The 15,969-nt window shown below is 46.7% G+C and overlaps 2 protein-coding genes across 2 annotated transcripts; one reads left to right on the top strand and one right to left on the bottom strand.

The window, feature by feature from the left end:
• Positions 1-151: 151 nt before the first annotated feature.
• LOC121981783 lies at positions 152-779 on the top strand. The gene has a single exon (XM_042534496.1). It carries the CDS (start codon positions 249-251, stop codon positions 606-608), a length of 360 nt encoding a protein of 119 aa, XP_042390430.1. The 5' UTR covers positions 152-248; the 3' UTR covers positions 609-779.
• A 393-nt stretch (positions 780-1,172) lies between these two features.
• LOC121981782 (60S ribosomal protein L9-like) lies at positions 1,173-2,634 on the bottom strand. Its single transcript, XM_042534495.1, has 3 exons — positions 2,198-2,634; positions 1,598-1,720; positions 1,173-1,443 (listed from the first exon to the last, which is right to left on the bottom strand). Exons 1-3 carry the CDS (start codon positions 2,558-2,560, stop codon positions 1,357-1,359), a joined length of 573 nt encoding a protein of 190 aa, XP_042390429.1. The 5' UTR covers positions 2,561-2,634; the 3' UTR covers positions 1,173-1,356.
• Between the last annotated feature and the right edge of the window lie 13,335 nt (positions 2,635-15,969).

The following is a 15,969-nucleotide window of genomic DNA, read 5'->3' as shown; positions in this document are numbered from 1 at the left end:
CACTCTTAAATTTCTCATATTCTATGCCATTGCTTTAATTTGACGGTGATATTATTTTTTTTTTTTTTGATAAATATAAAATTATAGTCGGTGATTTGGAAATCGTCAAACTTTATGGTAAAATTCCGAAAAGAAAACCAAACACGACCGAAGTTCCGCTCTATTTCCAGGAGACGCGTCTTTGATTTGGGTAAAGGAAATAGGATTAGGGTTACGGTTAGAGGATCTTCGCCCGGCGAGAGCAAGCCATGCCAACATCTCTCCGGCTCTTTCCCCTCCTCCTCCTCCTCTTCCTCCTTGCCGCTCGATCCCATGGCGAGGAGGTCTCGTCCGGCGATGCAACCGACGTCTGTGCCTCCAGATCCGACGGGGAATCGCCATCCTGCCCCGTTAACTGCTTCAGGGCGGACCCCGTCTGCGGCGCCGACGGCGTCACGTACTGGTGCGGCTGCCCGGAGGCGGCGTGCGCCGGCGTCCGTGTCACCAAGAGGGGAGCCTGCGCCGTCGGGAACGGCGGCACCGGCCTCGTCTCCGGCCAGGCGTTCCTTCTCCTCCATATCGTCTGGTTGATCGTCCTGGGCTTCACCCTCCTCTTTGGCTTCCTCTGAGATTTTCTTCTCGGACGATGAGCGAGGTATTCGGCTTCCATACATCCCCAATTCCTTTTCAATTAGTCCATGATTTGTTGTTGTAGAGATAGAGCGATTTGATTCTCCATTCATTCTGCTTCATGTAGTTAACACATTTTGACAGTAAATGCAATATCTTCATCAGTTTCATCACATAATTTCTCATTGGAATTGGAATTGGAATTATCTTTACCCTAGATTAACAAAACGTTGATTCATGTTGATGATGTTGTTTGTCCCTCGGGCAGTACGGTAGTTGAGATATAGGAGTATAAGATCATGGGTATAGATATCCGTGATTTAGCTCTTCCGTTCACATGTTGGATGATGTTGTTTCACACATAATTTCTCATTGGAATTGGAATGATTCTCGCAATGTCACTTTGATTTATTTAGATGATGAAAATAAAGACAGTTTGATTTGGTAATTTAGTATAAGAATGATTCCTTAATGTGATATTTTGAGAAACTGGATTGACAGAGCTGGAGGAAGAGGTTGCATCAATAGAGCGATAACAATGTTAAAAAATTTCTGAAAGAAGATAAAAGTCAAATCCATACTGAGAGTGTGAATCACTTAGAAAAGCCTGGGATAAAAGTTAATGTCTCCACAGCTAAATATCTTGAACTTGAAGAACAACAAGAGAAACAGAGTAATACAGGAAGGCAAAATGGACTGAACTAAAAACCAAGCGAACTTTATAATTTAAAACTTAAATCAAAACAACTACGCTTCTTCGGCAATTGTTCCCTTCTCGCTGACGTAAATTCCGTCCAAGAACTTCCTTATATCCTTGTTCTTCACATGGCATTTCTGTTGGATATGAAAAGGTATTAGACTCAAGATACTAATAACCCGTAACAAATATAATTATCAGTGATTGATTTAAAAAAAAAAACACATGTCGAAAACAGATTGATAATTTGGACTGTTAGCTTCCTGTTCATTTATCGCAAAATAAACAGACCTGGTTTATCAAGGCAGCAGAGCGAGAGACCAGTTCAACATCGTTTCCATCAAGGACAAGTTCATCCTTAACCTTTTCTGACCTAAAAATTTTAACACCTTCAAGCATATCGACCTTCCGGACCTGCAATAACAACAAGACAGTATTTCTTACAATGAATGCGGAGTTCAAAGACCTTGGTAAAAGCCACAACATAAAAACGCAATTCAGGATGATACGTCTCCTTTTGAATTGACATTGATGTCTTAGAATGAATGTAGAATTCAAACTGAAAGAAACAAATCACGAGACATCGATATAAACCAAAAACATGATGGCTTCCTTTCGAATTAGCATTGATGGTTGAATAGATTTCTCATCTAAATTCGCAAAACCAATTCCACAGGCCAAAAGCAAAAGAGAACTTTCTTACCATTGCCGCAAATCCTTAAAAAAAACTGTAAATATACGCTAAAACAAGTTAAAATTTCAAGATCTCGCACATACCATTTTACTCAACAATCAGTCCCTAGGAGATTAACTAATGTGGCAGGAAAAGGGGGGAAAAAATAAAGGACGAAACGGATCGAAGACACAAGAGATGATTAATCGAGGTCGGACCTTTTTCTCCCCGAGGAAGTTCCGGATCTCGATGGAGGTGCTGTCGTTGGGGATGGAAGCGTTTATGGGAAAATGGGCGTAGACGAGCCGCATTTTGTACCGGTAGCCCTTGGTTACACCGGTAATGAGGTTCCCGACGTGGCTGATGGCGGTGCGAATGGCGGCGATGGTCTTGCGCGAACCAAACCAGGCCTCCACTTTCAGCTTCTTCCCACCCTCGAGGAGGGCGAAGTCGAGGTTGAGATGCTTGAAGTCGCGGGTGAGCTTGCCGCGGGGGCCTTCCACCTCCACGATCTTGGCGTTCACCTTCACGGTGATCCCCTCGGGGATATCCATGGTATGCGAGGAGAGAATCGTCTTCATCTCGCCGCCGGCTGCTTTCTCGTCCTTCGTCCGACTTCGTACGCACGCAGCACGGCAAAAACCCTAACGCAGTCATATTTATAGGATTGTTTAGGCATGCTTTAGGTTATAGTTTTTTTTTTTGTTCCACAAAAACACGCTCATACTTTAGGAAACCTAATTTAAAACATAATGTAACTTCCAAGGACGTTTTGGCATATTGATCCAAGAGACATTTTGCGGAGCTTATTCGAATATACATATTGACGATAAAAAAATAAATAAATTCAGGGCATCCCATATAATACGATAAATCATATGGGGAATAAAAAAGTTCAACATCGTTAATTCAGTATGTTTATTTATATCAGTTAAATATAATATAAAAAATACAAGAAATGTGTATAGAATCTGTTAACCAACGGCCTCACACGATCGGTCTTATGGCTATTTGTAAAGAGATAAATTGAAAAGTTACAGTTGGCCACTGTAGGGAGGGCATTTGGTATTTTTAGGGAGGGCATTTGGTATTTTTAGGGAGGGCATTTGGTATTTTTCTTGACTTTATCAAAATTCGACCCCTTGTCTATTATAGCAAAATCTACCTCAGAATAGTCAATTCAACCATGTCTTGAGGGCAAAGAAACAAATATACATGAACATGCTAAATTTAGGTAAATTAATTAACCATGTAATTTAAGTTTCGTATTATCCGAATCATATAGACATCTTTGAAAATACCTAAATCATGTATTTGATATTCATTTGATCCCTCTGCTCATTCACTTTCGCTCACTGAATTGATTACTAGTGTGTAACAATTGATTCCTGTATGTTTATGTGACCCCCAAAAAGATTTTTAATCAAAGCTAAAGTAATCAATTAAAAATAAAAAAATAAAAAATAATGAAAAATGAAAATACTCCTTTTCGGAACAATCCGAAGGTGGAGAAATCTTGTACAAGCTCACATAAGAATACAACTCAAAACAAGAAGTAAATATACATAAATACAATAAAACCTCTTCTTGCTTGATCTCTTGTAGCTTGAAATCATCTCTTGAACCTTGGAAGAACAGCAACACTTGTCTCCAAGAAGCTTCAAGAACTGGCAACATTGGTGGAGAAGAATTGGTGAAAAGTTGCAAAGAAGAGATGTCACGTTTGAACTCGCCTTCGCCTTTATATTTGCACTTTTAGGGCTCCCAATCGATTGAGTCTGCTCCCAATCGATTGCCACATCATATCCCAACGATCACAACCATCCAAAGCTCGCAACTTGCGCAACGGTCATATCCTAATCGATTGACAAATTGATTGGGGAGATTTCAATCGATCAACTGATCAATTCAAAGTGTTTCTATGCTCTCGCAAAAGACCCATAATCGATTAACCAATTAATTCTGGCTACCTCGTGATTTTGCGAGAAAATCCAGCCCAATCGACAAATTGATTGATTGGGGAGTAGCCCAATCGATTGGTTGATTGATTGGAAACCTTTATGTGCTCGCGAGAATGACTTCAATCGATTGGCATAGCCCCAATCGCGCCTTTGTTCGCAACACTCCTAATCGATCGATTGAGCTCTGGCTTAATTGATCACTTGATTGATTGGCCAACCCTAACTTACTTAGCTCAAGTCTTCGATACTCATGCCCAACATCCGGTCAACCATGACCTGTTGGAACTCCTCATTGTCTAGCATCAAGTTAATCTTGTCCTGCTGGGACTTTGTCATCAAGTATCCGGTCAACTCTTTGACCCATTTGGACTTTTTTCCTTGTGCTAAGTGTTCGGTCAACCTTAACCCACTTGGACTTATCGTCTTATACCAAGTTTCCGGTCATCCATGACCCACTTGGACTTCCACTCACTAGATGTTTGGTCAACCTTGACCCACCTGGATTTCTACTGTCTGGCTTCACTCACTAGAACTTTCTCACTGCCTAGCTTCACTTACTAGGGCTTTCCAATTTCCTGTTTCACTCACCGGGACTTTCACACCAAGTGTCCGATTAACACTGACCCACTTGGATATTCTTCTTTAGCCAACCTTCCGTTGGACTTACCCTTGTCTAACCTCCAGCTAGGAATTCCAATCAAGTATTTGGTCAACCTTGACCTACTTGACTCTTCTGGTCAACCTTTGACCGTCAGTCTCTCATATGGACAATTGCACCTATAATATTCATATATTGTCAAACATCGAAACTCAAACATCAAGACTCAAGTTTAAGCCAACTCAAGTTTAGTCAACTTGGTTAACTTTAACCCAAGCGAAATTGCACTAACAAATATAGTATAGAGAATTGATATTTGAGGGCATGAATATAATCAGGAGAACTATACGAATAAATAAGATTTGATTCTATGTCATTACAAGCTCTCTAGGTCCATCAGCCAGTTTTGGTCGAAACTGACTGATAGACTTAAAGAGCTCGGAATAACATAGAATCAGATCTTATGTATTCATCTAGTTCTCCTAATTATATCTATGTCTTTAAATATCAACTCGATACACCGTATTGAAAGAAACAAATTTTTTATCATAGAAAGTTTTTTTTAATCATTTTTAAAAGTTTAATCGACGTTTACATTGTAGCAATCGATTAAAGTTACTATTCATGACCACAGAATAATACTGAATTAATTGCTACAATGTAGTAATCAATTAAAAAATTCGATGTGTTTAAAAAATTTCTCTCAATATAACATAAAGAAATCATGTTTGAGGGTGTGAATATAATCAGAAGAATTAGACAAACATATATGACCTTATTCCATATTATTCCGAGCTCTGTAGGTTCATCTGTCGATTACGACAAAAATCGGATGACGAACTTAGAGAGCTCAGAATGATATGAAATAAGATTTTATGTATTTTTCTTGATTATATCCACACTCTCAAAAACTTTCTAATTTTTTTTAAAAAAATATTTTTAATTAATTGTGACAGTGTAACAATCGATTAATGGGACAAAATAGATATCATATATATGATTTAAGTTATTTTCAAAATTACCTACACGATTTAGATAATACTAAACATACACTACATGGTCTAAAATTTACCTAATAAATTTAGTTCATTAACATTTTTGACCAAAACTCATAGATAATTTATTAATAAACTTATTCAAAATTAATTATATTTTATTTGATATACAACAACAACAACCACACCTTTTCCCACTAGGTGGGGGCGGCTGTATGAATCTTTTTACGCCATTGAGCTCTATCTCCTATTATATCATCATCTATATTTAAATAAATTTGATCTTGTTTTATTGTTGCTAACCAAGTCTTTTTTGGTCTTCCTCTTCCTCGTTTGATATGCATGTTTATCATAGTTTCACATCGCCTAACTGGAGCATTTATTGGTTGTCTAAGTACATGTCCGTACCATCTTAAACGTGTCTCTTGGAGTTTTTCCTCAATAGATGCAACTCTGACTTTCTCTCTAATGCTCTCATTTCTTATTTTGCCCATCTTCGTATGTCCACACATCCACCTTAACATCCTCATCTCTCTAACTCTCATATTCTGCTCATGTGCTCGAGTTATAGCCCAACATTCAGCTCCATATAACATAGCAGGTCTAACTGCGGTTTTATAGAACTTACCTTTAAGTTTAAGAGGTACTTTACGGTCACATAAAACACCCGACGCTCCCCTCCATTTCACCCATCCTGCTTGTATTCTATGTAAGACATCTCTCTCAATCCATCCATCATTTTGTAAATATGATCCTAAATATTTAAATCTCTCGGTTCCGGGCAACTCGTCCTCTCCTATCTTAACAATTATTTCATTACTTCCAATATTGCTAAACTTAAATTCCATATATTCTGTCTTTAATCTACTAAGCTTAAAACCTTTCCCTTCTAGTGTTTCCCTCCAAGATTCTAGCTTAGCATTTACTCCTTCACGTGTCTCATCTACCAAAATAATATCATCTGCAAACAATATGCACCACGGCACTGTGTCTTGAATGTGCGCAGTGAGTTCATCCATAATTAGTGTAAAAAGATAGGGACTTAGGGTTGATCCTTGATGTAACCCTATCTTTATTGGAAATGCTTCAGTTACTCCTCCTGAAGTCTTTACTCTCGTTGTTATATCCTCATATATATCCTTAATTAGTTCAATATATGTTACGCTAACCTCTCTTTTCTAAAATTCTCCATATAATTTCTTTTGGGACTCTATCATACGCTTTTTCTAAGTCAATGAATACCATTTGTAGATCTTGTTTTTGCTCCCGATATTTTTCAATTAATTGTCTAAGGAGATGTATAGCTTCTATTGTCGACCTTCCAGACATGAACCCAAATTGATTTTCTGTCACTGTGGTCTCCTTAATCTTTTTTCTATTACCTTTTCCCAAAGTTTCATAGTATGACTCATTAGTTTAATACCCCTATAGTTTGCACAATTTTGTATGTCTCCCTTGTTCTTATATAAGGGAACTAGAGTACTTATCCTCCACTGATCAGACATTCTTTTCGTTTTCAATATCATGTTAAATAATTTTGTAAGTCATTCAATACCTTGTTTCCCTAAGCACTTACATACCTATATCGGAATATCATCTGGTCCAACGACTTTTCCATGTGCATTTCATTTAAAGTTTGTTTTACTTCTGAAGTTTGAATTCTACGATAAAAATTAAAATTTCTATGCTCATTTGATCTAATTAAATTACCTAAGTTAAGTTGGTCACCTAAACTTTCATTAAAAAGTTGATGAAAATACCCCTTCCACCACTCTTTTATTTCTCCATCATTTACTAATACCCTTGGCGCCGTCTGTGGGAATGCACCTGCATTCGAACAAGAGCAATGGACGAGGCTGGACGACAACACACGGTGGCGCTTTCAACAGAAGAACTCGAAGCTCTGGTCGAGATGAGGGCTGCCAAACTAGTGGAGCAAAGACAAAAAACATCAGCCGAACGGCCAGAGCAACAAGCAACATCTGCGTCTGGTTGCCGAGCGGAAGCACCTCCAGCCACCGTCGCATTCCATCGGGCCTTATTTCGCACCCCTGAAGCCGCACCAGCTCGAAGAGATAGAGGCTCTTCTTCAGACGAAATTCCAAGGCGGGATGATAGAAAAGGAAAAGCTCCCCGGGCGGACTCATCTCCCGAGCGGATCAATCGCCAATTCTCGGAGGCTATTCTACGAGACCCTCTACCCAAGCACTACGTGCCTCCGACGATCGGCGAGTACAATGGAACGACGGCCCCGGATGATCATCTGGGTAAGTTTGATAACACAGCCACGCTCCATCAATACACCGATGGAGTGAAGTGCCGAGTCTTTCTTACCACTCTCTCGGGATCTGCTCAACGGTGGTTCCGGAGGTTGCCGGACGGATCCATTACTAGCTTCAAGGAATTCCGAACGGCCTTTCTCCACCACTTCGCCAGTAGTCGGCGTTATCAAAAGACAAGTGTCAGCTTATTCGCCATCAAGCAAGAGCCGAGAGAATCGCTTCGAGGTTATATTCAGCGATTCAACCAAGTGGCGATGGATATCCCCACGGCCACATCGGAGACGATGATGAATGCCTTCACGCAAGGCCTTGTGGATGGGGACTTCTTCCGGTCGCTCATCCGAAAGCCGCCCCGAGATTATGATCACATGCTACATCGGGCCAACGAATATATAAACGTGGAAGAAGCGCAAGCCGCTCGGAAAAAGGAAACTCCGCGCACCTGTTCATGCCGAGCGGAACAAGACGCCCGCCAGCCCACCCGGAGGACCGAGGTCAAGCATTCGATCCCCACGCCCGATCGCACGAGAAGTGGGTCGGCAAAGCCAAAGAAGAGGTGGACCCCTATGTTCCGCCTTCCACCGGACGGATACGCACAACATGAGGGATTGCGAAGTCTTCCTTTGGTCCAACTCCTGTGAAAGCCGACTCGCCTCCCATCGGCGGAGCGAGGACTCATGAAGTCGACCGGACCCGCACCGAGGGGCGACATCGACAGACACCCGATCGGCACGGCCTCCGAGGAAGGAGAATCGCCGGGCGTCCATAGACCGCTCGGGAGGAGGAAAATAGGAGCAATACTTCCGGGGCGAGATCAACGTTATTGCTGGTGGGCCGACCGGAGGAGATTCCAACCGAGCGAAAGGCGGCGTCCGGCAGCTCCCGCAGTCGGTTGTAGCCAAGAGCGGGCAAGTGGACCGGAGGACTTGGAGGGACTAGAAGTGCCCCACGACGACGCTCTGTTCATTAAAGCGGTAATAGCAAATTACACCATTCACCGTGTATTTGTTGACAGGGAGCTCGGTCAACATCATATTCAAGAAGGCGTTTGATCAGCAAATTGATCGAGCCGAGCGCCATGACAACCCCGCTCTGGGTTTACTTGCAAGTTTTGACAGATCCTACTGCTACCTCGAGAGGAGCCAGAGGACCAGACAATAAACTTCGTGGTGGTCGACTCTCCTCGTCCTACAACGTCATTTTGGGACGAATTCCGAGCGGTTGTCTCAACCTTCCACCGAAGATAAAATTTCCCGTGGAGGATAAAGTAGGAGAAGTACGTGGAGATCAGCTAGCTGCTATATAGAGATGATCCGAGCAGAAGCTTGTTCCGCTCGGAAGGCGCCCCGAATCGAGGTACACGCCATAACCGAGAAACCTCCTGCTTTAATTTATGATGAAAAGGAGGAAGTTCAGATCCATCCGACCCGATCGGAGGCCACGACTTTTATCGCCTCTGATCTGGAGGAAGAACAGAAGGAGAAGCTGATCCAATGCCTCCAACGAAATCATGATGTCTTCGTCTGGACGACACATGAGTTGCCCGGAATTTCGCCGAGCCTAACGCAGCATGAGTTGCATGTCCGACCAGACGCTCGGCCAGTGAAGCAGAGGAAAAGAGATTTCAGTGCCGAGCAGAATGCCATCATCCGGGCAGAAGTAGTGCGAGGTGCAGTTCCCGAGTGGCTGGCCAACGTGGTATTGGTCTCCAAGCCGGGCGGCAAGTGGAGAGTTTGCATCGACTTTCGGGACTTAAACAAAGCATGCCCCAAAGATTTTATCCTTTGCCCCGGATAGATCAGCTGGTGGACTCTACGGCCGGCTGTGAATTAATTTGCATGCTCGACGCCTACCAGGGCTATCACCAAGTACCGCTCGCCCGTGAAGATCAGGAAAAGGTTAGCTTCGTGACTGCCGACGGCACATATTGCTACAATGTGATGCCGTTCGGATTGAAGAATGCCGGGGCCACCTATCAACGCTTGATGAACAAAGTGTTCAGGGAGCAGATCGGGCGGAATCTGGAAGTTTATGTGGACGACATTCTTATCAAATCCTTCCGAGCGGCCGATCTCTTCAAGGACATGGAAGAAACCTTTCAAACGCTACGCAGATATGGAGTCAAGCTAAATCCCCAGAAATGCTTGTTCGGAGCAAAAGGGGGGCGTTTCTTGGGATATATAGTGACCGAGCGGGGAATTGAAGCCAATCCTAGCAAGGTGAAAGCTCTGCAAGACATGTCGCCTCCCAGAAATACAAGGGAAGTGCAACGGTTAACCGGTCGGATAACTGCTTTGTCCAGATTCATCTCCAAAACCGCCGACCGGAGCCTACCATTCTTCAAGATCCTGCGCAAGGCTACCAGGTTCCAGTGGGATGAGGAATGTGACCGAGCGTTCGGAGAATTGAAAACATATCTGAATTCTCTGCCTATACTTGCCAAGCCGATCGGGGGTGAGTCACTTTATCTGTATCTGTCGTCAACTGAGCATGCTGTAGGCTCGGCACTTGTGAGGGCGAGCGGCGAAGAGCAACCGATGTATTTTCTAAGCCACATTTTAAAAGATGCTGAATCTCGTTACACCGGGCTCGAGAAGTTGGCCTTTGCTTTGATTCTAGCCGCTCGGGGCCTTCGACCATATTTCTTGGCTCACACCATCATTGTCCGGACAAACAGTCCACTAGGAAGAGTGCTGTTAAATCCAGAAGCGTCCGGACGGCTCATCAAGTGGACGACAGAACTAAGTGAATTTGACATCCAATACCAGCCCCGCTCGGCAATCAAAGCGCAATCCTTGGCCGAAGTGCAGAGGCCAGAGCCGGAAGCTCTGTGGAGGATATATGTGGATGGGTCTTCCACTCGACTCGGAAGTGGGATTGGAATATTACTGATCTCACCTCAAGAAGAAAAGATGCACCTATCCGTCCGGCTGGACTACAAAGCCACCAACAATGAAGCAGAGTATGAGGCCCTCATAGCCGGATTACAGGCAGCACAGCATGTGGGAGCCGGTCGGGTGACTCTCTATTCGGATTCACAGTTGGCCGCTCAGCAACTTTCTGGTACCTTTGAAATCAACAGTGTTCGGCTTAAGCTCTACGCTGAAGCCTTTGAAAAACTCAAAGCTACTTTCCGAGAGGTCCTTATTCAAAAGATTCCCCGAACGGAGAACCAGGCAGCCGATGAGTTAGCCAAACTAGCAAGTTCTATAACGCCGATCGCCATTCAGCAACCAATTGAAAAAGTACTGCTGGCGGCGCACGTCGACCGGATGGAAGGCCTCACATTTCCAAGCGACTGGAGGACACCCATCGTAGAGTTCCTCCGCTCGGGAGCCACACCGGCCGGTCGGGATGAAGCCCAGCTGCTCAGGAGGAGGGCCGGTCGGTTCACCCTCATCGGCGATCAGCTCTACAAGAAGGCTTTCTCTCGCCCGCTGTTGAAGTGTGTGAGCTCGGAAGACTCGGCTTACATCCTCCAAGAGGTACATCAAGGATCGTGCGGAGGACATCCGGGCGGAAGATCACTAGCCAAGAAGATTTTGCTAGCTGGATACTTTTGACCGACCTTACAAATAGACGCCGCCCGGACAGTATCTACTTGCCTTTCATGCCAGAAGTATCACAACGTCTCCCACCGACCGGCAGAGGAGATGAAGGCATCAACCGTCTCATGTCCGTTCGATCAATGGGGAATGGATATTGTGGGTCCATTTCCTATGGCGACCGGGCAGAGGAAATTTTTGCTAGTGGCGGTCGATTATTTCTCCAAGTGGGTGGAGGCCGAGCCACTAGCCAGGATCACCGAGCAGATGGTCAAGAAATTCATCTGGCAACATATCATCTGTAGGTTCGGTATCCCTCGCCGATTGGTTTCCGACAACGGGCGGCAATTCACAGGGAAGGTGCTGGAAGATTGGTGCAAAAGCTACGGCATCGAGCAACACTTCACGTCTGTGGCTTACCCCCAAAGCAACGGTCAAGCCGAAGTAGCCAACCGGGAAATTCTCCGTATTCTGCGCGCTCGGCTCGACCACGTGGGAGGAAGTTGGCCGGATGAAGTGCCGGGCGTTTTATGGGCCATCCGAACGACGCCAAAAGAAGGGACAGGTGTCACGCCGTTCCATTTGGTATACGGCGGTGAGGCCGTCATTCCGGTCGAAGTCGGCGTCGAGTCCGCGCGGATCCAGTGTTATGATGAAGGCAACGCCGAGCGGAGAAACATGGAGCTGAATTTGGTCGACGAAGAGCGTGCCAAGGCATCCGTTCGGCTGATGGCCTATCGTCAACGAATGAAGCAAAACTACAACCGACGCGTCATTCCCAGATCATTCCAGGTAGGCGACCTGGTCTGGAAGAAAGTCAAGCCGGTCGGCGACGTCGGCAAGCTTGAAGCTCCGTGGGTAGGTCCCTTCAAAATCATCGAAAAGCTCCGCTCGGGCGCGTATTATTTGGAGGATGAGGACGGTAGGGAGCTAGATAGGCCGTGGAGCGCGAACCACCTCCAGCCTTACCGGGCGGGGTGAAAGGTGTGCCTATGTAAATCATCCTGTGTACATTTTTCGATTGATTACTGGAAATGCAGAAATGAAAAGTCAAAGGAGCGAATATAAGGCATTATCATCGAAGAACGAAGGCCCCGTGCCGCTCGGCCGGAGGTAAATGGGTCGAGCCAAGCGCTCGAGGAACGAAGGCCCCGTGCCGTTCGGACGGAGGCAACTTATTCAAGCCAAAATGCCCGACGAAGTAGACCCTGAGCCGTTCGGCCATGAATACGTTCTCCAAGTTGGGTGAAAGGTGCGCTAAATATAAACTTATATACTTTTGGGTCGCCTATGTACTTGCGATGCAGGGAGTAGAAAGATGAAAGCACAGGGTATCCTCTGCTGAAAGGAAGGCCAAGGTCGCTCGACCTGGTAAGGAGTTAGCCTTGAAGGTCGTCTAGCCCAGACGTTAAACCGTAGAGCCGCGCCGTCCGGCTATAAATATCCGCGCCGACGAGCTCCGTCGTTAAAAATCGAGAGACGAGCCGGCGTCTATAAATAATCCGAGCGGACGAACCGACGAGCTCCGTCGTTAAAGATCGAGAGCCGCGCCGTCCGGCTATAAATATCCGCGCCGACGAGCTCCGTCGTTAAAAATCGAGAAGCTCGCGTCTATAAATAATCCGAGCGGACGAACCGACGAGCTCCGTCGTTAAAGATCGAGAGCCGCGCCGTCCGGCTATAAATATCCGCGCCGACGAGCTCCGTCGTTAAAAATCGAGAGACGAGCCGGCGTCTATAAATAATCCGAGCGGACGAACCGACGAGCTCCGTCGTTAAAGATCGAGAGCCGCGCCGTCCGGCTATAAATATCCGCGCCGACGAGCTCCGTCGTTAAAGATCGAGAGACGAGCCGGCGTCCAGTAAAAGTCCGAGCGGACGAACCGCGGAGCTCCGGCGTGAAGGATCAGGGGCCGCGCCGTCCGACTATAAATATCCGCGCCGACGAGCACCGTCGTTAAAGATCAAGAGACGAGCCGGCGTCTATAAACCCTCCGAGCGGAAGACCGACGAGCACCGTCGTTAAAGATCGAGAGCCACGCCGTCCGGCTATAAATATCCGCGCCGACGAGCTCCGTCGTTAAAAATCGAGAGACGAGTCGGCGTCTATAAATAATCCGAGCGGACGAACCGACGAGCTCCGTCGTTAAAGATCGAGAGCCGCGCCGTCCGGCTATAAATATCCGAACCGACGAGCTCCGTCGTTAAAGATCGAGAGCCGCGCCGTCCGGCTATAAATATCCGCGCCGACGAGCTCCGTCGTTAAAGATCGAGAGCCGCGCCTTCCGGCTATAAATGCCCAAGGTATGATGTGATAGAAGACGAGCGGACAGTACAAGTGTTAGCAAGGGAACAGTGCAAAAAGATAGAGTACACGAAAGGAAAGCATTTCATTAAAATTAAAACCTTAGGCCAAAAAGGTTCATGTTCAGCCGAGCGGCGAAATTACAAGAATTACTCGATGTAGTCGTAGAGGTCCCTCGGAATGTTGCTCAGGAGCTCCACCTGATCGCCGGCCGGAATATTGGTGGACTCCGGAAGAAGGCCCTTCGACTTCAGATAGGTCATAGTGGCCGTAATGGCCAAGTCGAAAGTCGAGTACATCCGCTCGCAAATTTTCTCCGAGAACTCGGGCGATCGGATGTGGCTTTGTCGGAGAGCGGCGACTCGGCTCGGCATCCCGGTATTCTTTGAAGGTTGCCCGGGAGCTTGTGAGGGCCTCATTCAGACGTTCAATCTTCTCCGCATCGGCCGAGCGGCCTGCCTTCTCCCGATCGAGCCGCTCCGTCGCTCCTTTATCTTCAACTCCAGGCCCCGGGCCTCCACGTTTTCTTCTCCAGATCGGAGATGGCTGTGTTCTTCCGAGTGGTGGCTATCTTTGTGTCAAGCGACTTGACCTGTCGCTGACTCCTGGGGCGGCCCGGTCACTGCTTTCTTCGCTTCAGCCTAGTAGAGTTTGAGCCTCTTGACTCTTTTGCATCGGAGTAGGATGGGCCTTGGGAGCCGCTCGGACCGCCTGCCGCCCGCAGTTGTCTTATCTCCTCGTCCGCCATAGCCAGGCGGCTGGAAACTGCTATCTCTTCCACCCATCTCTGAAGCAAGAAGGCCCGGTTGTTAAAAGCCGAGCTGAAATATTTAGGCAAAACTTGAAAAACAACAAACTTACCCGTAGCCGCTTGCATGTGGTTGTTGGCTAAGTTTCGGAGGGATCAGCGCGAGCGTCGGCCCACATCTCGGCGAGGGCCCTTTCAAAGTAATGGTGTGCTCGCACGGTGGGCGGTCGGCCGTAGCAACTCTTCATCGGAAGATGAACAAGAATCCGACATTGCGGCGTGACGATCGCCGCCGGATCGAGGGGCGACAGAAAACCGCGAATGGATGGTCGAACGTTGGACTGAGCGGCGAGCGGGGGGAGGGTGCCGACCGGAGTAGCCTCAGGTCGTCCCATTCGAGGGCGTCCGGTCGGACGAAATGGTCTCGCAGCTCCTTTCCTTTAGTAGCCACGGCGGCCCGATCGGATGGTTGGACCGTGGAGGTAGCCGAGCGCAGTGAGTCTCCACCCGGCGCCTCTTTTGCAGTGGTTGTTCTTCCTCCCGAACGGACCCTTCCTCGGGGCCCGTTGGTTCCCTGGAGGGGGTTGCTCCGGTGGCCACCTGTTGTTGAGAGGCCCGAGCGTCCGATTCGGCCTGGGTGCCGCTCTCTCCTTCATGAGAACCGACCGGCTGAATACCCAACGACTTCATTTCCTTGGTCGCCGCGGCCTTCCTCTTCAGAACGCCGGCCATCACCGAGTCCATGACGATGTCAGCTGCATGAAGAGAAGAAGAAATCAGTTAGCAATTAAAGCAAGTGCCCAAGCAAAATTCTTACCGAAGCCGGTCGGAAGTGGGGTCCGTATAGGACTCAGCCCAAAAATGTACATCACTCCCTCGTGAAGAAGTTTGTTGATGTCGAGCCGCAGACCGGCTAGTACATTTGCGGCGTGAAGATAATCCGGTCGGGTCTTGAATTTCTTCAACTCGGGAGTGGGAGGTAGACTGACCTGCCACTGGGTCGGAAAGTTTGGCTGACTGGGCATGCGGATGTAGAAATAATAGTCCTTCCAATGTTTATTGGAAGTGGGTAGTTTATTGAAGAAGACCAAACCGGGCCGAGCTTGGAACATAAAGGTGCCCGGCTCGGCTTGCTTAGGATAATAGAAATAAAAGAAGACCTCCGGTCGGAGGGGAATGTTGTGAATCTTAAACAAAACGACAACGCCGCAGAGGAGACGGAAGGTGTTTGGTACTAAACTTCCGAGCGGCACGCCAAAATAATTGCAGACGTCTGCTATAAAAGGATGTACGGGGAACCGCAGACCGGCGGTAAATTGGTCGCGAAAGACACAGAAACCACCGCGCGGCGGTCTGTGTGGCCGAGCGGCAGGACCAGCCAGGCGAACTTCGATATCCTCGGGGATTTCGAAATTGTCAGCCAATATATCAAAATCCCGTTGTTCGAAACGGGATCGCATGGTAGTATACCATGGGCCTAGGGATTGTTCTTCGAGAGGAGAGGAACTGGTCATGATCCGGACAGGATAAATCAAAAAAGGAAGTTCCAAAGACGA

This window comes from Zingiber officinale, chromosome 5A (genome assembly GCF_018446385.1).
Source record: "Zingiber officinale cultivar Zhangliang chromosome 5A, Zo_v1.1, whole genome shotgun sequence".
Classification (NCBI taxonomy): domain Eukaryota; kingdom Viridiplantae; phylum Streptophyta; class Magnoliopsida; order Zingiberales; family Zingiberaceae; genus Zingiber; species Zingiber officinale.
This window is presented reverse-complemented; position numbering and strand designations above follow the sequence as displayed.